Consider the following 25,807-nt stretch of genomic DNA (forward strand, 5'->3'; position numbering starts at 1 on the left):
AAATCGCACAGTCACTGGCTGATGTGACACAGACCCAGAAGGTGGCATGCCCAGTCTAGCAGGTCTACGAGTGACAGGTGCTGTGGGTACACACAAGGCCTCATGCCGCGTCTCCTTTGCAGCTCCTCCTCGGCCTGTTGGGTAGCCGGATCACCATCCTGAGCGGCTGTCTCCAGTTTCTCTGCGACAGGCTCCGCTACTGCACACTCTGCTGCTGCAGCTCCCCCCTCCTCGAGCAGCAACAGCTCGTACAGCCGCAGGGCATCCCCCAGGGCTGCGGCCACTAGTAGAAAGGCCACCATTGATGGTTGAATTCTAATATCTGTTGTCTGCAGGGGATGAAAGGCCAACATGATGCATACTCCCGTGCCCAATAAGGTCGAAGGGGCTACATGGTTTCCCCGGTTGGCACTGTCGGCTCTGCCCCACATGTATCCCCCATCTCTGCCCCCCTGGCCCTGGTGCCCATCCCTGCTGCCAGGGATACTGTTGGCTAGCGCTGCCCTTGCCAGCGGTATGTTCTAAGGCCCCGCCCGGCAGCCTCTTAGGAGCTAGAGTGGGCATTGCCCTTAAGTAGGTCTCCTGATGCCTCACTGGCGGGTGGGTGGTAGGGGATATGGTCGACGGTGGGGTGCACCCATTCAGCTGGTGTCATTTTGCAGAACCAGGGGCAAAGGTTGGTGATCTGTGTCGTGCGCAGCAAGAAGATTGCCTTGCAGGCCGTGGCAAAGGCGGTCCGTGCCTGGGCACAACCCCAGTGCCAGGTCTGTTCCCCCATCACCCACCACCCCCACCCTGGCAGGGCCCCACCACCCCAGCAAGTGTCTGGTCTGGCAGCCCACAGTCACTCCTCTCGGAGTCTTACCTCCCCCCTCTCCCTCAGCAGCCACGAAGTCAGTCTCTTGATTTTTAAAAGCACAAGTGAACAGCACGGTCGGGAATTCAGCCTATCCGAACTGCGGAGGCCCCAGAGAATACCGGGTCTGGCCCTCGAACGGCGTTTACTGTACGTGCGGTCCAGAATGCATTGATGCCACTGTCGAGGTGATGGAGAATTGCGATTTGGAATCAAATTGGCACCTGCAACGATTTTGGCATTGGAACCAATTCTCCGCCCAATCGTGTTTCCTGATTTTGGCGTCAGCTGCCGGAGAATCCCACCCAAGGTATTTTATACAGTTTACAAAGAAACGTGACCGAGAAAGTAGCTTTAGGAGTTAAATTTACAATTAATTTAAAAGGATTCAGCGAGCCCTGGAATGTCATCATAAAGATGGGTGGAGCTTACATTCTAGGATTTCAAATCATCTGCATATGTGCTGGGGACAGTGTTCTGCAGGGAACCAGGTCACACTGAAAAGCTGGTGCTGTAAGCTGGCTCCAAGCAGAAAACTTGTTGCTGCAAGCTGGCTGTGTGGTTGGGACTCAGTAGCCAGTTTGATAGCCCAAAGATATGGTTAGGTGGATTGGCTATGCTATATTTCTTGCCTCTTCCTATCCGAAAGGTTAGGTGGGGTTACTAGGTTACAGGAATAGGAGGCCTGGGCCTAAATTGGGTGCTCTTTCCAAGGGCCAGTGCAAACCCAATGGGCTGAATGGCCTCCTTAAGCACTGTAAATTCTATGATTCCATGGTAGCTCTGTGCAGTTCAAGCTTAGGAGACATTAGGGAGCAGAGAAGGTCACTGGCTCCATCCTGGAAAGAACTAGAGCTCAGAATCCCTGGGAGCCATTTATAGCTTGACATTGAACAGATTAGAGCATGGCAAAATCAAGAGAGGGTGCCAACCCAGTGAACTAGGCAGCTATATAAAAGAGCTGAAATGGCACAAGTAGAGACTGGAGTGCAGACTTGGAAATCCAGTGAATGTATATAGGAGATGAGCCCCCTCGGAGTGCAGTCTTGTGAGACAGCTGTAGAATCTCTAAGGGAAGTGAGAGGCTTGGTGTCAAAATGAAATGTTTAGAGCCTCTTGAGGAACAGAATTTCATAGAGTCTCGTTGACTCTGTTTACTGACATCTGGGTGGGTTTGCTGAGCAGTGGGATGCAGGTTGGCTGCATTTCCCATTTACAGTCGTGTGGTGTATGCGACCATAGCTTGCCTGACATGCACCTCATATTAACCCTGAATGCTAAAGTATTAGATAGATATTGTAATTGTTTTACCTTTTTGACCTTGTAAACTTTGTTTGTTAAAAACCAGTGGAATCTTGTGGCTTTATTCTTGTAGCAAATGCCTTGAATCTCAAATGTTGTCTATTTTAAGCAAAATGTTATTGCTCACTAATCAAATTTTTTAACACTAGTGGGGTCTAGTCTCGGTACATAAACGGCCAGTAGATAATAATTTCACCATTCTCAGTTCAATTTGGGAAAAGCACCTACTTAAAATACTAACCCACTTCAGCAATGTTGACTGTCAAAATATAAAAGTGCAGAGGTTCTGCCATACCATTGTACAAACGTTCGGAGTCGTTCCTATCAAATTGATATAGGGATACTATTAACTCATTTAACACAGAGGTAATGCTAGCCAAGTGATACTCCATATGCAGATTTTTGTATGAGCCAGGCTTGAGTGAGTATTCTGGAATTCCCAGTTCATATGAAATGTCATAAGTTTGGTGCTGCATTGAACCAGGCAAAAGGTGGCCAGACCAAACAGGTTGATTATCAGCTTGTAAAAATCTTTCCAATATACCTGATGGAACGTGGTAAGAGCTGGCGTGTTTCTTGATTAGCCATACAAAGGCAGCAACAATAACCCACAGCAGTATTTTGCCAAGCATTATTAATGAATCAATCCAATGGAAACCCATGATCGTCAATGCAGTGCAATTGACCATCACCAAGGGGAGCAAGACCAAATTGTTTCCCCAGTTGCAAGATACTGCCAGAATAAATGTTTTATTAATTAATTAAGTATATTTAAAAGTCATGCATATGCTTCAGAAACCATTACATTTATGTGGGGATGCATTTTTGCATTCTGACCATCATTCCAATATGCCTTTACTTGACTCGTGATTAAAAATATATATCTATGATGAAACTTTACGCCTAAAGAAATCAAATGGTCATCTAACACAGGGTGGATCATAGAATCCTTACAGTGCAGGAGGCCATTCAGCCCATCGAGAATGCACAAACCCTTTGAAAAACAACCCGACCTTTTCCAGTGACCTGGCCCGAAGGAGAAATTTAGCATGGCCAATCCACCTAACCCGCACACCTTTGGATTGTGGGAGGAAACCCACACAGCCATGGGGAGAATGTGCAAACTCCACACAGTCACCAGAGTTCAGAATTGAACCCAAGTACCTGGCGCTGAGGCCGCAGTGCTAATCACTGCCACCATGCCCAGTAAGAATTCTTTGTTCAATGATCAAACTTCATTACCACAGGAGGACATGGCATTGATTGGCATTTTGCAGTGCTTTGAGACATCTTCAAAAAAACGTGATCATGGCATTTTTAAGGTTGATTCTTTCAGGCAATAGCCAAGTTTTGTCCAACTGGGACTTGTCTAATTACATCTGACTACGGCTTTAATTTGCTATTTCTCCTGGCAGGAAGACAGTATGGGATTTAACAAAGTAGCTCTTCAAGGCTGTATTTGTTGCTTTGAGGTAGTGTCGGACTTTCTTGGAGCCCTGTAATCCTTGGGGTGATATCACCCCCTATGAGAATTTGAGGAATTTGACCCAATGATAATGAATCTATGACAATGGGCTCCAAGTCAGTATGGTACAAGACTCTGAAAGGAACAGAGATGAAATCTGTAAAAGGAAAACAGGGTGATTTGACAAAACTAAAGAAAGTTGTCTAACATTTGCCATGGTTTGATTTTCTTCAGATAAATAATGAAGCAATTAAAAGCTTTTAGTTTTGATATAAGTATCACTTAAAAGAAGCCATGAACAAGCTGGGCTGAAGGGCCTGTTTCCATGCTGAAAACATCTGACTTTACAAAAAGTTGGATGTTTCCAAATGGCAGCATGGTGGCAGTCGTTAGCACTGCTGCATCACAGCACCAGGTTCAATTCTGACCTTGGGTTACTGTCTGTGTGGAGTTTCCATGTTCTCCGTGTACATGTGGGTTTCCTCCAGGTGCTCTAGTTTCCTCCCAGAGCCTAAAGATGTGCAGGTTAGTGGGTTGACCATGCTAAATTGCCCCTTAGTGTCCAGGTTGGGTTACAGGGATAGGACAGGGCGTGGACATGGGCAGGGTGCACATTTGGCGGGTCGGTGCAGACCCAATGGGCTGAATGCCTCCTTCTGCACTGTAGGGATTCTATGATGCTATGTGTGATGGAACAACTGAAAAAAGTTATTTAAATTTGAGTCTCTGCTATTTTCTGAAAAGTATTGCTCAGCCTGGCTGGTTCAAATTGGAGAGTTTATCTGGAGATATCTTCAATGGAAGGAGAGAAAATTTAAAAAGACCATCACAATAAGAATATGTGGTTCAGCACAGCAGCTGTAATAATTAATTTTCTAAAGGCGATAATTATATTTATTCTTTCATTCCTGCGGTTCTTACTCTTCACCGAGCTTGTCCTACATTTGTAGCCCAACTCAGCCTAGTTTGGTGCTGTGCTGCCAGCTTGCAAAGTTCAGATGATCGAGTAAAGAGAAGTGATGAGACCAAACCAAAAAATACAACGCCGCAAAATTAATTTGGATATCCACGCAAATGATAACACCTGTAGAACACAAGTGAAGGCTCACTTTCAGGAGTGGTTGATTCTTAGAGGTAGAAACCACCATAAATGTCAGTCGCTTCTATTTCTCCTAGTTGAAGAGGTACATGCACAAAGAGATTTCTGTTTTTTTTTTAAATAACCAGTCAAAGCCAAAAGTTTAAAAAGAATTTTGTGCCTTTATTGGAATGGTGCAAGGCATTAAATACACCACTTTGATCATTAGATTATTTGGTTTAAATCAAAATGAGGCTCTAGAACTACAATACTGGTCCAACAGTCTTTTTTTGCAGGAAGAAATGCATTCAGTATTCAGAAAGCACTAGCAGGCATCTGTTAGTATGAATAAGAAATAGTTCCTTAGTTCCCAAAGCACTTGCGGAGTTAGCCATATTTGATATTAGGAAATACAGTTCGTTATTCTTTTGGGAACAGACTGGAGTCACAAATGAGCAGTCATACGACTTGCACAAACTGTTTTGCAGCTTATTAGATGCTGATACAATTTTTTTTTAGGCTTTTCTGAGAGGATATTTCTAGAAGAGCATAGATACACCAGTCAGTGCTGTACACAAACAAGAAATCCACATTTAAAAAAGACAAATTAAAATTCACAATTTATCCTTTCCAATAGTTAGTGCTGGAATGCCTCTTCCTTTGCTAGGAAAGTTTCAGTTTGTTCAAGGCAGAGCTTGATGAAATGTTTGTATTTTAGTTATGTGGTCTTGGACACAAGATGTCTCAGCCAGCCGTGCTGACAGTAAAAAGATTCCAACTCAAGGCAAAAAAGACCTCCAACATTAATTAAAGGATAAGTACATCTCTGGTTCAGTTCTCAGAAATCCATTTCTCATTATATTTTGTTTTGAGATTTTTTTCAAGGTGCAATCCCTATTGACCAGTACATCACCGAGACTTCCACTAAGTATTAATTTTCTTGCCATTTATTATTTTACTTCATGACCTAATTCCCTCACTTTCCCCACCTGATGTATAAAAAAAATCAGTATGAAAAATAAACACGCTCTTGTATTGTACATATTTGAGTGTACAATTCAAGTATGGGAGAGTTTACATTCTAATCTCACAAATCCTGGTCTTGGATTTCCCACCTGCAAAATTATTTTAGGGCATAAACCTGATCTAAAACCATTATAGAATTTTCTTACAAACTGATCCAAAATGTTTAATAAAAGAAAAAAAAAGTTGATATTTTGGCTTCTTTCAATTTAGCCCATTTTAAGACACTTTCAATTATTAAATTTGCCAGCCACATACTGTTTGGTCATCCGTTTTAAAAGTCAAGCCATTTTTAAGAACGCAACACCAGCCATTCAGACATAACAGGCCCCAAAAGCAAGGCTCCCTTCAGCCCTTACAATATTGAGATCATCCTTAAGACATGACTCCAAATACAGGATTGTGGCGACAAATGCTGGGGCCAATCTCCTCATAATCTTTTTTGGTGTGGCATACCTGGTAGAACTCCGGCTATAAAAGAGACAAAAGCATCTCAGGTGAAAGGGTCAAGAGAAAACAGTTGAAATGCTGAAGAATAACGCATTCAGAAATATATTTCTTCCATTAAATTATGTTTTAAGGTGGTATCACTAACTACAAACCTTCTTCCAACACCAGTCCAGATGTTGATACTGTAATGCAATTCCTATTTCACTGCATGCCTTATCGAATTCCCCCTGACAACAGGGGTGGAATGTGCAGCCTAATCTGGCCTTCATTTTAAATGACTGAACAGCCGATTAATAAATGGATGCTCAGGAGTATAGAACTTGAATATTGCTGGAGAAACGTTGTCAAAGCATTTAGTCTTGCACTCACCAGGACAAGTGCAAAAATACCAAATTTCAAAAGATCACAATAATTTATACGACAGAAGGTGTTAATCAGTTATCAAGTCAACTCTGACCTAAGTGCTGCCATAGAGAAAGCAACAAGGAGCTATAGGCTCCCCTAGCTCACAGGTCAAAGAGAATGCAAGGCCTTTTGTTTACAGAGAAAATGGGCCACTTCGTACATGAACATAAGCCACTTCCAGAAAGCATAAGTGAACCATGTTACAACCTTGGTTAATTATCTCAGGTTGGTCAGTGCAGATATTAGCACAGTCAACATTTTTCAGCAAGTTCTACCCAATCGCAGTCACATCACACAGTGCATATTTTGCCTTGTGTTTTTTAAGCGTGGGCTGTATTCCGCCTGTTACAAACTACAACCAAAATAACATATTGTTTGATTCGATCAGCCAGTTGTTGGGATGTACAGCCTAAATACCTGGCATTGCATCAGCACTGAAATTCATACAAGATATTGCTTAATTGTGTCGTAGGCAGACCGTCTTTTAGGACTGACGGTAGCATTGAGTGGAAACTATCACCTGCATAGCCACTAGACAGTAGCAAAGTGAAAAGCCTGGCTTAACCTATTCAAATTTGAGACACTTTGCCTCTCCAGGAATTGAGGTAGATGGGGCACTTTGCAGGTTCACAACTAATGGCCTTTAGCCCAATTGCGAGTTCGCACGATGGAGCAAACAACAGTTGGATCCAGACAGCCACTGCCCTGCAGTTTAGATTTACTGTGCTCTATTTTTGTGTCAAGCTTACAAGGTGCGCAAAAAGCTAGCACCCTGTTCACAAGATTGCTGATAAAATTATGCTAAGTACAAACTTGCAAATGCACCAAGAGCAATTACTTTTGGACCTGGAAAATGCCAGTCTAGCTCAAATTATCCAAGGTATTTCAATAATTTGAACAACATGTTAATTCAGGCCAAAAATATATTCTGCCCATTACATGACAGAGCAATGTCATATGGGAGTATATGAATTCCAGTGTCGGTGCGATGCTAGGTACATCGACTGTATGTACCAGTGATTCCCTGATTGAATCAAACAGCAAGTTCCTTTGGCTGGTCGTAATAAGCAGAATATAGTCTACACTGTACAAAACCCAAAACAAAACACCTGTTAGATGTGATCGACAATTTGGCAGCTCTTGCCGAACAACCCTCGGCGCAATAATATACACCAACAAGATAATCTCATAATGTGGTTCATTTACGCTCGCTAGAAGTGACATACGCTCATACACTGGGAACCTTTTTTTTTTGCAAAAAGGAATATTTTAAAGCCTCATGTCTTTTATGAATTACCCAGGAGTTTGGGGAGCTGATTGCTTAATCATAGCAATATCTCAGCCAGAGTAGACTTGCCACCAATCAGCACACTTTTTGCCTGTAGTATAAATTGTGATAATTTAAAATTTGGCATTCATGCATTTGTCCTGATGAGTGCAAGATGAAAAGCTTCAGCATCTCTTTTCGACAGATTCATAGTAACGTTCACACTGTATAATATTCTTCCACTAAATAGTATGACATCTTAGGACTTGCAAATGTTATATGTATATAAACATAAGCATCATAAGTTGTAAACATGCACCACACAACATAATTATTAAAAAGCTCAGACTTCTGGAAAGGAAGAGCACCTCGGACTATTTCGCAGATTGTTATATTTCAATGTTTCATTTCAAAAATTATAAAAAGATCACTGGACATGAGCACCGCTGGCAAGGCCAGCGTTTATTGCTCATTCCTTTGAAAAGTGGTGCTGAGCCACCTTTTTGAACTGAAGTCCATCGTACGTAGGAACATGTTAGGAAGGGACTCACCCCCAGAATTTTGACCAGATGGCAGTGAGGAATGGCAATACCGTTCCGAAATCAGAATGGCGTGTGGTTTAGAGGGAAACCTGCCGGTGAGGTTCCCATGCATTTGCTTCCATTGTCTTTCTAAATGGCAGAGGTTCACAGAATCTTTATAATGCGGAGGTGGCCATTCAGCCCATCAAGTCTGCACTGATTCTCTGAAAAAGCATTCAATCTAATACCACTCCCCAACTCATACCCATAAACCTGCCACATTTTCAGACTGCAATCCAGTTCCCTTTTTACTACCTTGAACATGCCTCTGCCATTCTCTCAGAAGTTTTTTTATACAGAATCCAAGTACGCTCTGGGAGAAAACTCTTTACCCATATCACTTTTACTCCTTATGCCCAATTACTTTTGAATTTCTGCCCTCTGTTCTCGAATTGGAAGTTTCTCACTTTTTATCCTGCGCATACTACCTCAGGATCTCAAAAACCTTTATCAAGTGTCCTCTCAGCCTGCTTTTTTCTAAGGAGAAAAGTCCCAACCTCTCCAATCTCTCCTCATTGCTGCAGTTGTTTATCCCCGGATTCATTCTTGAATCTCCTTTGTACTAGCTCTAATGCCGTCCCATCCTTCAAATACGATGGCCAGAACTGAATGCAGTACTCCAGATAAGACCTTAATAGTGCCTTATACAAGTTCAATATGATCTATTTACTCTTGCACTCAATGTCCCAATGAATAAAGCTTAAGATACTATGCGCTTCATTAACTGTTCTCGTTCTCTCAAAATGCATCGCCATCTTTGATGACTTTTGGGGGAAGATGAAAAAATTAAGAAACAAATACATCAAGGTCCATCCTTTAGCGTTCTCTCTTTATTTTTTGCTGTCCGTCCATATTCTTCCTGCCAAAGTGAATCACCTCACACTTCTCTGCATTGAACTTTAGCTGCCACTTTTGCATGCCCAATTTACCGACATGTCTTCTCCATTTGAAATTGATGTTTCCAATTTTCGTATCATCTGTAAATTTTGAAATCATATCGACCATCACAGTCTAGGTACCGACCATCACAGTCTAGGTCAATACTATACATCAGAAAGACCAAAAGTCCCAACACTGACCCCCATGGAACTACACTACAAATCTTTCTCCAAGCTGGAAAATAAATTCTCACTATTCTGATTCCTGTCACTCAGCCAATTTCTTATCCAAGTGGTTATGTTTCTTTTATTCCATTAGCTAGAATTTTGATCTCAAGTCTGTTGTATGGCACTGTATTGAATGCCGTTTGAAAAACCATATACATCACATCAACACCGTTGCCCTCGTCAATCTTCTCTTTTACCACCTCAAAGAAATTCAGCAAGTTAAACATGATTTTCCCTTCATTAATCCATGCTGGCTTTTCTTAATTGACCTGCACTTGTTTAGGCAACTATTGATTTTGTCGCAAATTATAGTTTCCAGAGATTTCCCGACCACTGAAGTCAAACTGACTAGTCTGGTTGTCAACTTTATTTTTGCACCCCTTTTCGCAGTATACCTGTCCTTGTGTCTAAGAAAGACTGGAAGATTATCACTTGTGCCTCTGCAATTCCTCCACCTCCCTCAGTGCCCATGGATGCATCTCATCTGGTCCTGGTACCTTAAAATGCAGATAGCCTAATACTTCCTCATTCACAATTGTAATTTTTTCTTCATGTACGAGTTACCTCCTCTCACATCAGCCTGGGTAGCTAGCATTTTCTTCCTTTATAAAGACAGATGCAAAGTACTTTTTGAATACCTCCGCTATTTCTCCTGCCTTTACATGCAAGTCCCCATTTTCATCCCTAATTGGCCCTACTCCTTCACCACCCTCTTAATAATTATACATTCTTAGAAGGCCTTGGGATTCCCTTTTATGTTAGCAGTTAGTCTCTTTTCATGCTCTCTTCTCAGTTTCTTAGTTTTTTCACCTCAGCTCAGGTCCTTCTACATTCAGTCAGATTCATTATTGTATTTTCTGCCCTTAAGTGCGCATCTTCCTTTTCATCTTCACCTCTATTCTCTTCCATCATGGTCTGATGTCTTTGTCCTACCTTGACATTGCCCCCAATACTTTTTCTTTGAAAGTGGCCCATTGTTCTACCAACATTTGATTCCAATTCAATTGACTCGGATTCATTCTCATCCATGGAATTTGGCTTCCCACAATTAATTATCCCTGTTTTGGATTGTTCCTGGTCTTTTTCCATGGCCAATCTAAACTTTATCATTGCTGGTCTGGAAGGTGCCTTGCTGCAGTGCATCTTGTAAACTACCACCACTGTGCATTGGGGTGCAGGGATCTTTGTCCTGGATGGTGTTCAGCTTCTTGTGTCTCTCAAGAAGCTGCACTCATCCAGGCAATTCAAGAATATTCCATTACACTTCTGACTTGTACCTTGTGGATAGTGAACAGGCTTTGTTGAGTCAGGTGGAGAGTTACTCACCACATAATTCCCAGTCTCTGATCGGCTCTTATAGCCACAAAATCACGAGCAAGCTTAGTTAAGATTCAGGTAAATGATAGGGCTCCAGGTTGGTGATGGTGAGGGATTCCGTGATGGTAGCTTCATTGAAGGTCAAGGGAGATGGTTAGAATTACACTTATTGGAGATGGTTATTGCCTGGCACCAACATGGTTTGGATGCCACTTAACAGCCCAAGCGTTGTCCAGGGCTTCTTGCATATGGACATGGATCACTTCAGTATTTGAGGTGTCAAGAATGGTACTGGATTTATTTAAAACCAACAATAACTTTGGTTGATGAAAACCTCGACTAAAAAAAAAGAACCAAATCTTGCATTTATAAAACAAAATTTGGACATTCTGGAAAGACAGAAGGACATTAATACTTACCATAGCCAACCTTTATGCATTTTAAGAGTGATAAAATATAAAGTACATGCACGCACATATATATATATATATATATATATATATATATATATAAATAATATATATAAAAATATATTTGTGTATGTAGTATTACTCACAGTGGATGCTAGCATAGACCCTCCAAACCATACGGCATATCTCTGCATGTGGTGGGTGATTACTTGAACATCAATTGGTTTAGGCTGTGAAAAAGGAATATGATTATAACAAATGTGTGTAAATTATACTTCAAAGTGCACAATTCTCAAACAGTCAAATTCAGATCTCTAATTTTATTGAAAGCCAAGCACTGCAAACCTATTAATGTAGAAGGATTTGAAGAAACCTTCAAATCAGCTGTCCAGGACAATTTTTTTTTAAACTATAAAAAAAGATTCTTCACAATTCAAAATATCTGGTCCTTATTTGTCACAGAGGTTGACACCTATGACGTGAGAAGCATTCAGCTCTAGTCTGCATGCTAATTTTTCCCTTAGTCGATAAACGTTCTACCAGGATTATTGATTCCTTCGGAATGGAAGTTACAAAGAATCTTTGGCACGAGAGGAAGTTGATGCACAAGAATCCTTTGAGTTGCTTCTCATTATTTTTATCTCCAACATGAAACAGTTGTATAATCTATGGCTGTCGTTATGCCAGTTATATATGGTCACCAAACATCGAGAACTCCCTCGAGACGGATGCCCCATTATATTTTCTTGGAGCGACGCCTCAAATAATAGCTATCATAATTCCTGCAGTGAAAACCAGCAGGCACAATTGGCAAGAAAACGCATCTGGAAATGTTTAAAGATAAACAACTGAGTATTTCTGATACTGGAAGCTGATTTATAAACTAATCACAGTTGGACATCGCTCATTAAGTGAAAAGTTCTTCAATGGGAATTTAAGTTATTGACTTTATAGCACATATGCTACCATTGACAAGCAACCCATTTAGCAGGTGACTCAGTATTTTGGATGTTAGGATCCCAGACGAGAACCCAACTATTTGCAATTTGTAAAACTGTGATGAAATGTTACTGCACCACAGGAGTGATGACACTGACCAATAGGTATTATGTATTTTAAAACAAACTTCAATTTAAACACATAATTAATCACATTAGCAAAGAAAGGGTTTTACAGTCAAGTTACGTAAAAGAGAAAACCTTAACTTACTTCTTAAACCTGCAACTATATTCCAATTAAGCAAAACAATATCTGTTTGCATTGAGTGCTGAATTTGGGTGCATTTGAGTGCTATAGTGAGAGTTTGGTGACTGAGGGATATTAATTTTTAAAATCTAAAGTCTAGTATTTTATTTGGTTAATTAACTTAAAAGTTGCTGTTTGGTTGAGAAGGTGATTTTTCAAACAGGTTTAAACAAAGGTTCTACTTGTAACTACTTGCAGCTTGTTAATTAGTTAATTGGATTAGGCCAGTTTTCAGAGGCTAGAGTCACAGTAGAAATCTGAGCTAGTTACAGTGCAGACTTTGTTTGCACTTAGTGCTGAATTTGGGTGCATTTGAGTACTATAGAGAGAATTTAGTGACTGATGGAGTGCTGAATTTGGGTCCATTTGAGTGCTATAGTGAGAGTTTGGTGACTGAGGGAGTTAGGTGAAGAGGGAGTAAGGTGCTGCTTTTCATTTCATTTCCTCAGAGCGCGAAGGGAGCTGGGAGTTTACAGAGCACAGCTGACTGGGAGCAGAGTCGGAGGTCGGAGTTCCAGTTGGTCTACAGGGCAGCTATATTCTGTAAGGCAAGAGGGGATGGAGGCTAGGGCAGTTGCATGCCCCTCCTGTAGGATGTGGGTGGTGAGGGATACCACCGGTATCCCCGCTGACTATACCTGCAGTAAGTGCACCCAATTCCAGCTCCTCAGAGACCATGTTAGAGAACTGGAGCTGGATGAACTTCGGATCATCTGGGAGGCAGAGGGGGTAATAGAGAAGAGTTACAAGGAGATAGCCACACCCAAGGTACAGGACAAGAATAGCTGGGTTACAGTCAGAGGAAAGTAAACGAACGGGCAGACAAAGTGCAAGGATCCCTCGTGGCCGTTCCCCTTCAAAACAAGTATACCGTTTTGGATGCTGCTGGGGGGGGGGGGGGGGGGGGGGGGGGAGAGAGATGATGATGATGACCTATCGGGGGAAGGCCCTAGCAGCCAGGTCTCTGGCACTGAGTCTGGCTCTGGGGCTCAGAAGGGAAGTGGGAAGAATAGAAAAACAATAGTGATAAGAGACTCAATGTTTAGGGGAATAGATGGGAGATTCTGTGGTCGCGAGCGAGACACCCGGATGGTATGTTGCCTCCCGGGTGCCAGGGATGTCTCGGATCGTGTCTTCAGGATCCTTAAAGGGGAGAGTGAGCAGCCAGAAGTCGTGGTGCACATTGGTACCAACGACGTAGGTAAGAAAAGGGGTGTGGATGTAATAAACAAGTTTAGGGAGTTAGACTGGAAGTTAAAAGCCAGGACAGACAGAGTTGTTATCTCTGGTTTGTTGCCGGTGCCACGTGAGAGCGAGGCTAGGAATAGGGAGAGTGCGCAGTTGAACACGTGGCTGCAGGAATGGTGTAGGAGGGAGGGCTTCAGGTATTTGGATAATTGGAGCGCATTCTGGGGAAGGTGGGACCTGTACAAGCGGACAGGTTGCATCCGAACCAGAGGGGCACCAATATCCCGGGAGGGAGGTTTTCTAGTACTCTTCGGGAGGGTTGAAACTAATTTGGCAGAGGAATGGGAACCGGACTTGTAGTCCAGCAACTAAGGTAGCCAATGTTCAGGATGTCAAAGCGTGTAGTGAGGCAGTGGTAACACTGACAAAGGAGAGTACTTGCTGGCACGGAGGTGGGTTGAAATATGTATACTTCAACGCAAGAAGCATCAGGAATAAGGTGGGTGAATTTAAGGCATGGATCGGTACTTGAAACTACGATGCGGTGGCCATCACGGAAACTTGGATAGAAGAGAGGCAGAAATGGTTGTTGGAGGTTCCTGGTTATAGATGTTTCAATAAGATTAGGGAGGGTGGTAAAAGAGGTGGGGAGGTTGCATTATTAATTAGAGCTAGTATAACAGCTGCAGAAAGGCAGTTCGAGGAGGATCTGCCTACTGAAGTAGTATGGGTTGAAGTCAGAAATAGGAAAGGAGCAGTCACCTTGTTGGGAGTTTTCTATAGGCCCCCCAATAGCAGCAGAGATGTGGAGGAACAGATTGGGAAACAGATTTTGGAAAGGTGCAGAAGTTACAGGGTAGTAGTCATGGGTGACTTCAACTTTCCAAATATTGAGTGGAAACTCTTTAGATCAAATCGTTTGGATGGGGTGGTGTTTGTGCAGTGTGTCCAGGACGCTTTTCTAACAGTATGTAGATTGTCCGACCAGAGGGAGGCAAATATTGGATTTGGTACTTGGTAATGAACCAGGGCAAGTGATAGATTTGTTAGTGGGGAGCATTTTGGAGATAGTGACCACAATTCTGTGACTTTCACTTTAGTAATTGAGAGGGATAGGTGCGTGCAACAGGGCAAGGTTTACAATTGGGGGAAGGGTCAGACAAGAACTGAAATTCATAAGTTGGGAACATAGGCTGTCAGGCAAGGACACAATTGAAATGTGCAACTTGTTCAAGGAACAGATACTACATGTCCTTGATATGTATGTCCCTGTCAGGCAGGGAAGAGATGGTTGAGTGAGGGAACCATGGTTGACAAGAGGTTGAATGCCTTGTTAAGAGGATACTTATGTAAGGCTGAGGAAACAAGTTCAGACAGGGCGCTGGGGGGGATACAAGACAGCCAGGAGGGAACTGAAGAAAGGGATTATGAGAGCTAAGAGAGGGCATGAAAAATCTTTAGCGGGTAGGATGAAGGAAAACCCCAAGGCCTTTTACACAAATGTTGAGAAATAGGAGAATGACTAGAGCAGGGGTGGGCAAACTTTTCCGTGCAAGGGCCACATTCAGAAATTCACAATTCACAAAGGGCCGCATAGTATATTAAGTAAAATAATTACTTCACCCGGTTATGATTCTGGGCGCCTCATATAGAACATAGAACAGTACAGCACAGAACAGGCCCTTCGGCCCTCGACGTTGTGCCTAGCAATGATCACCCTACTCAAGTCAACGTATCCACCCTATACCAGTAAGTAACCCAAAAGCCCCCCCACATTAACCTTAAAAAAAAATTTAAAAAATTTTTTTTTTTTTTTTAAAAACATTTTTTTTTTTTTTAATGACTTGGTGGGCCGCAGAAATACCTTTGGCGGGCCGCATGCGGCCCGCGGGCCGTAGTTTGCCCACCCCTGGACTAGAGCGAGGCTGGATCCGATCAAGGACAGTAGAGGGAGATTGTGTATTGAGTCAGAAGAGATAGGAGATGTCTTGAACCAGTACTTTTCTTCAGTATTTACGAATGAGAGGGGCCATATTGTTGGAGAGGACAGTGTGAAACAGACTGGGAGAAACAAGCTTGAGGAGATACTTGTTAGGAAGGAAGATGTGTTGGGCATTTTAAAAACTTGAAGATAGACAAGTCCCCCGGGCCTGACAGGATATATCCAAGGATTCTATGGGAAGCAAGAGATGAAATTGCAGAGCCGTTGGCAATGATCTTTTTGTCCTCACTGTCAACAGGGGTAGTACCAGGGGATTGGAGAGTGGCGAATGTCATGCCCCTGCTCAAAAAAAGGAATAGGGATAACCCTGGGAATTACAGGCCAGTTAGTTTTACTTCGGTGGGAGGCAAAGTCATAGAAAGGGTACTGAGGGATAGGATTTCTGCGCATCTGGAAAGACACTGCTTTATTAGGGATAGTCAGCACGGATTTGTGAGGGGTCGGTCTTGCCTCACAAGTCTCAGTGAATTCTTTGAGGAGGTGACCAAGTGTGGATGAAGGTAAAGCAGTGGATGTGGTGTACATGGATTTTAGTAAGGCATTTGATTAGGTTCCCCATGGTAGGCTTATGCAGAAAGTAAGGAGGCATGGGATAGTGGAAATTTGGCCAGTTGGATAACGAACTGGCTAACCGATAGAAGTCAGAGAGTGGTGGTGGATGGCAAATATTCAGCCTGGAGCCCAGTTACCAGTGGCGTACCACAGGGATCAGCTCTGGGTCCTCTGTTGTTTGTGATTTTCATTAATGACTTGGATGAGGGAGTTGAAGGGTGGGTCAGTAAATGTGCTGACGATACGAAGATTGGTGGAGTTGTGGATAGTGAGGAGGGCTGTTGTCGGCTGCAAAGATACATTGATAGGATGCAGAGCTGGGCTGAGACGTGGCAGATGGAGTTTAACCCTGACAAGTGTGAGGTTGTCCATTTTGGAAGGACAAATATGAATGCAGAATACAGGGTTAACGGTAGGGTTCTTGGCAATGTGGAGGAGTAGAGAGATCTTGGGGTCTATGTTCATAGATCTTTGAAAGTTGCCACTCAAGTGGATAGAGCTGTGAAGAAGGCCTATGGTGTGCTAGCGTTCATTAGCAGAGGGATTGAATTTAAGAGCCATGAGGTGATGATGCAGCTGTACAAACCCTTGGTAAGGCCACATTTGGAGTACTGTGTGCAGTTCTGGTCGCCTCATTTTAGGAAGGATGTGGAAGCTTTGGAAAAGGTGCAAAGGAGATTTACCAGGATGTTGCCTGGAATGGAGAGTAGGTCTGACGAGGAAAGGTTGAGGGTGCTCGGCCTTTTCTTATTAGAACTGAAAAGGATGAGGGGCGACTTGATAGAGGTTTATAAGATGATATGGGGAATAGAGTAGACCAGGGGTGGGCAAACTTTTCCGTGCAAGGGCCACATTCAGAAATTCACAATTCACAAAGGGCCGCATAGTATATTAAGTAAAATAATTACTTCACCCGGTTATGATTCTGGGCGCCTCATATAGAACAGGCCCTTCGGCCCTCGACGTTGTGCCGAGCAATGATCACCCTACTCAAGTGAACGTATCCACCCTATACCAGTAAGTAACCCAACAGCCCCCCCCCCCCCCATTAACCTTAAAAAAATTTTTTTTTTTTTTTTAAATAAAAAAAAAAAGATTTTTTTTAAATATTTTTTTTAAAAATGACTTGGTGGGCCGCAGAAATACCTTTGGCGGGCCGCATGCGGCCCGCGGGCCGTAGTTTGCCCACCCCTGAACTAGACTGTTGGAAAGGTTATTCAAGGTTTTTGACCCAGTGGTAATGAAGGAAGTGCAATATAGTTGCAAGTCAGGACGGATTGTGGCTTGGCAAGAACTTGCAGGCGTAGTGTTCCCATACCTTTACTACCCTAATCTTTTTAAGTGCAGAGTTTATGGATTTGGTCGGTGCTTTTCAAGGAATCTTGGCGAGATACCTTCTGTACTAATTTTAACTGCTCTTAGAAAGGCCAAGCAATAAATATGAATCAAGCTGTATCATCCTCATTTTAAAGACCACTTTGTAGCTTTGTAAAAAACATGAGTAAAAAACAAATTTGTTTCCCTTGTACGGATTTTCCCTTGTATGGATTTATAAACAGCCTACTCAAATTACCCCAATATTACAGCCTATGTGTCACTTTTGCAGCACTGCTTTGCAGATCAATATAATACAACAATTGATGCACAACAGGGTCCTATGACAGCACATTAATGAATGACCAGATAATCTGTTTTTAATATGTGGAAGCAACACCGAGCAAGACACCTTTCTTGTTACTTGGACATGGTCCTGGAGAATAATATAGGGCTTCATTTAACATACCATAAACATAGCATCCCTGACAAAGCAGCGTTCTTTTAGTGCTGCACTAAAGCTGAGGCCAGTGGTTCTCAAACACATTGGTTGAGGGACCCATTTTCAAATTATTGCAGTTCGGGAATTAGAGACGACTTGCCCCACATCCCCACAAGGCTGTGTCAATCTAAGTTTTCCCTGACCGCAGAGTGTAATAGAGGCAAGGTCACTGAATATTTTTAAATGCGATTTAGATTGAGAAGGGAGTCAAAAGGTAAGGAGAGTTGAGGCCACAATCGGATCGGCAATGATGATATCAAATGGCAGAGTAGGCTTCAGGAGTTCAATGTCCTACTCCTGCTCCTAATTCCTATGTTTGTACATATGATGTTATATGAAAGCACTGCCTCTAAAGAATGTTTTAATAATGAGTTTAAGAAATTACATATTTATTTAAAGACATGAATGAGATCATGGCACCCGTAGTGGGTCGGATTTCAAACAATGATGAGACAGAGTACAGGAATGAGATAGAGAATCTGGTGAACTGGTACGACAACAATAATCTCTCCTTCAATGTCAACAAAACGAAGGAGATTGTCATCGACTTCAGGAAGTGTAGTGGAGTACATGCCCCTGTCTACAACAATGGGAACGAAGCAGAAAGGGTCGTGAGCTTCAAGTTTTTAGGTGTACAGATCACCAACACCCTGTCCTGGTCCTCCATGCCGACACTATAGTTAAGAAAGCCCACCAACGACTCTACTTTCTCAGAAAACTAAGGAAATGTGGCATGTCAGCTACGACCCTCACCAACTTAAACGAGGGGCTGGTTTAGCTCACTGGGCTAAATCGCTGGCTTTTAAAGCAGACCCAAGCAGGCCAGCAGCACGGTTCAATTCCCGTACCAGCCTCCCCGGACAGGCGCCGGAATGTGGCGACTAGGGGCTTTTCACAGTAACTTCATTGAAGCCTACTCGTGACAATAAGCGATTTTCATTTCATTTTCATTCAACTTCTACAGATGCACCACAGAAAGCATTCTTTCTGGTTGTATCACAGCTTGGTATGGAGCATGCTCTGCCCAAGACCGGAGGAAACTACAAAAGGTTGTGAATGTAGCTCAGTCCATCACGCAAACCAGCCTCCCATCCATTGACTTTGTCTATAATTCCCGCTGCCTCGGAAAGGCAGCCAGCATAATTAAGGACCCCACGCACCCCGGACATACTCTCTTCCACCTTCTTCTGTCAGGAAAAAGATACCCAAGTTTGAGGTCACGTACCAACCAACTCAAGAACAGCTTCTTCCGTACTGCCATCAGACTTTTAAATGGACCTACCTCGTATTAAGTTGATCTTTTCTCTGCACCTTGCTATAACTGTAACATTATATTCTGCAGTCCCTCCTTCCTTCCCTATGTACGGTATGCATTGTTTGTACAGCATGCAAGAAACAATACTTTTCACTGTATACTAATACATGTGACAATAATGAATCAAATCAAAGCAGAGACAAACGTACCCACTCAGAAGGCTGGCCTGCATCACAGACTCCTTGGAAAATCTCTGCACCTAGTTTGTGCACTTAAAAATGAAAGATCATGAACCCAAAGCTGCTGACTCAGAAGAGTGAGGTAACCAATTTTGAGTAATATTTGCAATTTCAGATTTTAAAAACATTCAGTGCACCAAGCTTCAGTTTGAATACAAGTGTTTGTGCATCTGCCAAACAGCATGCCAAAGGAGAGCATGAAAAACAGGCAAGCTTTAAGAACATTTTTTTTCCTTCAAAATCGATTTTCAGCGAAAGTAGTGACAAAACTAGCAAGCACATTTATCTTTGGACTGAATGTTGGATATCCATTTTCATTTAATTTGTTACAACAAACCTTTAGTTTTCCACCACTCAATTCTTCACTTAGTTTAAGTCTGGCATCGACACTCCTCTTTAAATCTCTCTGTAAACGGCGTCCAAAATCTCTGAACATGGTTGAGCCACCAGAGAGGACAACGTTCTGAAAGACACAAAACATTTCTTCAGTCTTAAATTGTTCAGGGATTTGCACAATTTTAATCTTTATCCAGTCAATACACAAAGTTGATAGAAAGATATTAAAGGAAAGTTATTACTTTTAATGCTAACCAATTGTGCTACCAACTAATGTGGAGCTTTTGTTTGGTCCCAATGAAGAATATTGGAAAGCTCAACAAAAAAAAAGTAGACTAGAATTTTCAAACAGATTTTCCAAACTATTGAGAGCAGATGGAAAATGCAGAGCACAGAAATTGAAAGAATTGTGAATATTATCTAAATTTTGATAAAGCTTTGCAACATGTGTAATTAAATTATAAATCGTGAAAAAAAATCTAAGATGTAATTGACAGAAATAGTTAAAAATATTAAAATAAATAGAGTTCTGGAAATAAAGATCACTTAAAAGAATAAAAGTAACAGGAGTAGTATGCTCACTATAAGAAAGACACAACCTTGGGGAATAGGAAAGTTGGGTTACCAAAATACGAGTGAAAATATAATTATAATAAAGACTGTTGTTTCTTTAAAATAGGATGGCCGGAAACAAAAAAATATTAAAATCATACACAAAACAGTAATACCAGTTTGTGACATAGGAGGGTAAAAGAGCAAAACTACTTGTTGAAGCAAATGTGCAACTTTCAAATTTGCCTTTGGTCAGTTTCCTTTCTTGGGTATGAATCTACAACTTTCAGATGGGGAGCCTCACTTGCCCATACCACAATGTTTCCAAACAGTATCTGCTCTAATCATTTTTTTAGTTGCATATTTAGTGAATTCTTATTGCTATGCATTCTCTGTAAAGGTAGGTTACACCACATTATATGAACAATGCGTATTGTGGCTAAGCAGTAAGTAAGTCTGTCAAATATCTGTAGAACTGTAACAGATTGTAACAAGGGCAGAAAGCACCCTATCAGATTGATAAATATCAAATATCAGGGCAGTAAAAGATGTTTGGTTCAGTGGGATTTAGTACAGCATAAATTACAACAGATCAATACTGAACATTCCTTGAAAAGTTCTTCCTGCGGGTAGAATTAATGACTTAGAAAACGGACGTGGCTTTAAGGGTTCATAAACAATAAATCTCGAAGAAACTTTTTTTTTCTTTATTCTTTCATGGAGTATGGCCAGTATGTGTTGCCCGCCCCTAATTTCCCTTGATCTGAGGGACGTAAATGGTCTAGTAAGTGTCAACCATATTACTATGGGTCTGGTGTCACTTTTTGGCCAGGCAGGACAAGAATGGCACATAACCTTCCCTAAAAGGACATTTGTGAACCAGATACATTTTCACTACAATTGATAAGTTTTATGGCTACTATTATTGAGACTAGCTTTTAATTCCCGATTTTATTAATTGAAGTTTAATTCCAGCAGTTGCTGTGGTGGGATTTGAATGTGTGCCCTCAGAGCATTAGCCTGGGTCTCTGGATTACTAGTTCAGTGACATTATCACTATGCTATCACTGCGTCTCATGCAAACCGGGAAATTTGGATGTATGCAACAAATTGGTTGAAGAGTAGAAAACATGAGGAATTTTTTTAGTAAGGGTGAAGGCAAGTATTGAGTTAGGTGCTACAGTATCGGAATCATTATTGCTTCTAATCAACATTCATGACAAACTTGGAAACCTAGTTCAAATTGATCAAACATTTGCAAATGAAAAGGTAGAAAAGGACGAGGATGATTGGGATTCAAAGGTTACAGTACCTTCCCAAGTACTTATAAAACTAGATGATGTGCATGTACAAAGCAATAATTCCACACATTTGGAACACTAACCTTATAAAGTGGACGTCTAACATCAATGGGACAGTTCTGAATGACTTCATCTACTACTTCTGAGATGGGTTGTGTGAAATCAGGATTTGCAAACTAGACATAGAAAATCATCATGTTAGTTACCAGTAACAAACCTAAATGATATAATTCAGATTGTGATTGAAATATTCTGATGAAAAGGTTAAGTACAGCAAATAAAAGTTACCTCTGGATGAAAGAAAATTTCAGGGCCCAAAAATCGCTCATAGCCTACATCAATGGTGAATTCTTTTTTGGAGATGGCATTGACTCCAGTGTACTGTTTGATCCATTTAGTACCATCTGTATCATATTTGCTGAATTCTTTTACCAAGTCTGGGCAAACATAACTGAAACGTTCCTTTAGTAGACAGAAATAAAATAAAAGTGAGCAAAACTACGTTCACACTTACTACCCATCATAATCAGTCCTTACAAAACCAAACGAACTATTTGTCAATCATCTCCGATGTCAACATGTAAATATTGTATTAATCACAATAAATTGTCACACATGTATGCAATAGTTAAAAATGCAAATCCTACCATAAATATTTCAATATACATTGAAATTAACTAGCGCTTTGCACTGTACTATTCCAGCTTGCTGTATGAACAGGGATTCTTAATTTAAAAATAATTCTGAGATTGCTTCCATGTAAAGATACACTAACTGTCAAGGGGTCTATGTATCATATGGTGTGATAAAAGTACTACCACAAAATATCCCACTTTAGATTAATTGTCTGACCCGAGTTGATTATAGCCAGGGCGAGTAGATTTGAAAAGATTTTCCCTGAATTAAGTGAAGAGAGGAAAATAAATAGGCATTACTCCCAATGGCCATTATTCAGTCAAAATGCATATGTATGTGATGGTGAGGAAAGCTGCAACCTTCAACCTTTCATGGCCCAGCCACCACTGAGGCTCCTATAAACAGCCACTTGGATGAAATATACGTCGCTAGCAAGAGATCTGGGCATCATGGGCTGGATTCTCCGCTCGCCGACGCCAAAATCGCGTTCGGCGACGGGGTGGAGAATCCACTTTGGCGTCAAAATCGGAGTGGCCACAGTTTTTGAATTCTCTACCCCCTGAAAAGCAGTGTACTCATGGAGTACGCCACACCGATTCTCCACTGCCTCAGGCCATTATCTGAGTCCCACCCGTCAATGTTCCGTCCCCAACCCGCCGAATTCCCGACGGCCTGGGACTCTCATGGTCCCAGCCGTTCGGGAACCTCGCGTGGAAGCTGTGGACTTGCCAGTCGGGGGGGGAGTCGATCGGCTGGCGGGGGTGGGGGGCTTCATTCAGGGCTGGGGGCTCCGTGGGCAGGCCGTCGGGGTGAGTGAGCGGCCGATGTGAGGCACTACTTTGGCGGTCCAGGTCCGCAGGCTGAGTCCGCCATGGAGCACAGCACGGCCGCTGCAGGCCGCCGCCGTGCGCGCACCCTCTGAACCAAAGTGCTGTATCGGCAGCTAGAGCTGCGAATTTTATGCTGCCTCCTTGCTTGTCCCCAGCAAACCAGGGAATTGGTGGGCCTTTTGACACCAGTTTTCCTGGAGTTAAAGACCACCTTTTTTCACTCCGGCGTGGGGACTTAGTCTCCAAAATGGAGAATCCAGCCCCATATTCCAGTTCTAGCAACTTGCAAGTCTAGAAATGTGTAAACAAGACACTTCAAATCTTCACCCATCAGTTGGCAATTACTTTTAATCACATTCCTACAAGTCTTCAGTATATTCCCACTATTTCTGTTAATTCAATCATCTTTTTAAAATGGAGAGAATAGGTCAGAGAATATCAAATTATCCAATTGCTTGAATTGAAAATAGCACAGGCAGTGCTTTTGCTTAGAAAAAGTGTTTAAATTATTAAGTTGAATTGACTAATGCCAAAGAGGAATTTGCTGCAGCCAATTTTTGTTAAAGTGACATGTGAATGAATATAAATCAAGAGTCCAAAACTATTTTATAGTTTAAAAAAAAAATAGAATTTACAGTGCTGAAGGAGGCCATTCAGCCCATCGAGTCAGCACTGGCTCTTGGAAAAAGCACCCAAACCAAGCCCACCCCATCTCAGTAACCCAGTAACCCAACTTAACCTTTTTGGAGACCAAGGGCAATTTAGCATGGCCAATCCACCTAACCCGCACATCTTTGGACTGTGGGAGGAACCCGGAGCACCCGGAGGAAACCCACGAACACACTGGGAACTGTGCAGACCCCGCACAGACAGTTACCCAAGCCAGGAATGGAACCCTGGAGCTGTGAAGCACCTTTGCTAACCAATATGCTACCGGGCTGCCCGTATTTTCTCATACTAATGCTCATTTACTGTTGTTAAAATAAAGCACGAAGATGATGGTCTTTTAGTGGAAGAAAGAGCTTTACAATGCGGGTGGGGAAGGCAAGAATGAGGAAGTAAATGGAAGGATATATTTTATTGCAACTGGAACAGTAAGATATGGCACTCAAGATTTAACATCTAAAAAAATCGACCAAGTATTTGCAATTTATTTTAAAAAATATTTAATTATGGGGAAATTTAGCGTGGCTAATCCACCTACCCTGCACATCGTTGGGTTGTGGGACCCACAGGGATAAGGGGAGAATGTGTAAACTCCGCACAGAGTGACCCCCAGCCCGGATTAAACCCAGGTCCTTAGCGCTGTGAGGCAGCAATACTAACCAGTACACGACTAAGTATTTGCAATTTCTAAGGTTGTAATGCAAAAAATTTTAGTTGCTGCAAAGCAGAAGTCACTACATAACTTTGGAATTTGGCCCCAACCCGACTTCAGTGGGGTAGAAGAGGCTTACTGAAAAAGACAGTTGCATTGGTCGAGTTCGACACTGCATGGCATTTAACGGTGGTGCAGTTAAATAAGTGTGTAAAGTGCTGAGGAATCACATTAAACTCCACTGATGCATTAGAAATTTAGCCAGTGGCTCGTTAAAATCTTGAGTGTTAACTCTCAACTTAGCTCAGAAGACAACTAAACTTTAATGTTCAAGAGCAAAGCCCTTGACCTGATCATCTAAATTGCATTCAGGTAGCATAAATAAGGTAATGAAAACAAGCTCAATACATATTGGGCCACTGATCTAACAGCAGTAGCCACAGAATAACTAACTGCATTTTAAATAGACGTGTTAGCTTAATGCCGTTCCAATATAATTACTACACTACTTCAGCAAATGAAATGTATTGATACCTTGAACCTGGATGAAAAACAATCATAGATTTGTAAAGAGCAGGTCATGTCTGATGAACTGGACTGAACTTTTTGAAGTGACTAAAGATGAACTAGCGAATGTCTTTGGCTATTATTTATATGGACTTCCAGCAGACATTTGATAAAGTCCCACATAATATAGACTGCTAGCCAGTGCTGAAGCCCAGGGGATTGAGGGCGAACAACTGACCTAGTTAGGAAATTGGCTGTGCGACATGAGACAGAAAATAGGGATAAGCAGGGACTCTAGTTGGCTTGATGTGACTAATGGTGCACTGCAAGATTCTGAATTTGGGGCCTCGCATATTTACCATATTTATTTATGTCTTAGATGATAGGATAGAAACCCGCATGGAAGTTTGCTGATGACAAAGGTAAGTACCATTATAAACAGTGTAGATGGAAACAAAAATTTCATAGATATTGACAGCTTACATGCATTGGCTATACTGTGGCAAATGGATTTCAATGTAGGCAAATGTGAAGTCAGCGGAGCTAAAAAGAATAAGCAGTACATTCTAAATGGGGAAAAAATTGGCCTTCATATCCAAAGGGCTAACATAAAACGAGGTGGTGGGTGGCAGGTAGGGATATAAGTCATGTGATCACATTACAAAGTCCTATCTGGACAATAGAGTACTGTTGAGTAGATCTGTGCACACCTCAGGAAAGATATATTGGACTTTGAAAAAGTGCAGTGAAGGTTTACCAGAATGACACCG

The 25,807-nt window shown here is 42.0% G+C and overlaps 1 protein-coding gene across 3 annotated transcripts in view; it reads right to left on the reverse strand.

Annotated features, from left to right (window-relative positions):
• Positions 1-4,863: 4,863 nt before the first annotated feature.
• actr3 (actin related protein 3) overlaps positions 4,864-25,807 on the reverse strand; it is a 79,963-nt gene continuing 59,019 nt past the window's right edge. For all 3 annotated transcript variants that reach the window (XM_038789843.1, XM_038789845.1, XM_038789844.1), the window contains 5 exons: positions 22,035-22,208; positions 21,830-21,922; positions 19,895-20,020; positions 11,407-11,490; positions 4,864-6,195 (listed from right to left, as the gene is read on the reverse strand). In XM_038789843.1, the coding sequence (XP_038645771.1) occupies positions 6,100-6,195; positions 11,407-11,490; positions 19,895-20,020; positions 21,830-21,922; positions 22,035-22,208 (573 nt within the window). In that variant the 3' untranslated portion in view covers positions 4,864-6,099. The remainder of the gene's footprint in view (positions 6,196-11,406; positions 11,491-19,894; positions 20,021-21,829; positions 21,923-22,034; positions 22,209-25,807) is intronic.

This window comes from Scyliorhinus canicula, chromosome 2 (assembly GCF_902713615.1).
Source record: "Scyliorhinus canicula chromosome 2, sScyCan1.1, whole genome shotgun sequence".
In the NCBI taxonomy this organism is placed as follows: Eukaryota; Metazoa; Chordata; class Chondrichthyes; order Carcharhiniformes; family Scyliorhinidae; genus Scyliorhinus; species Scyliorhinus canicula.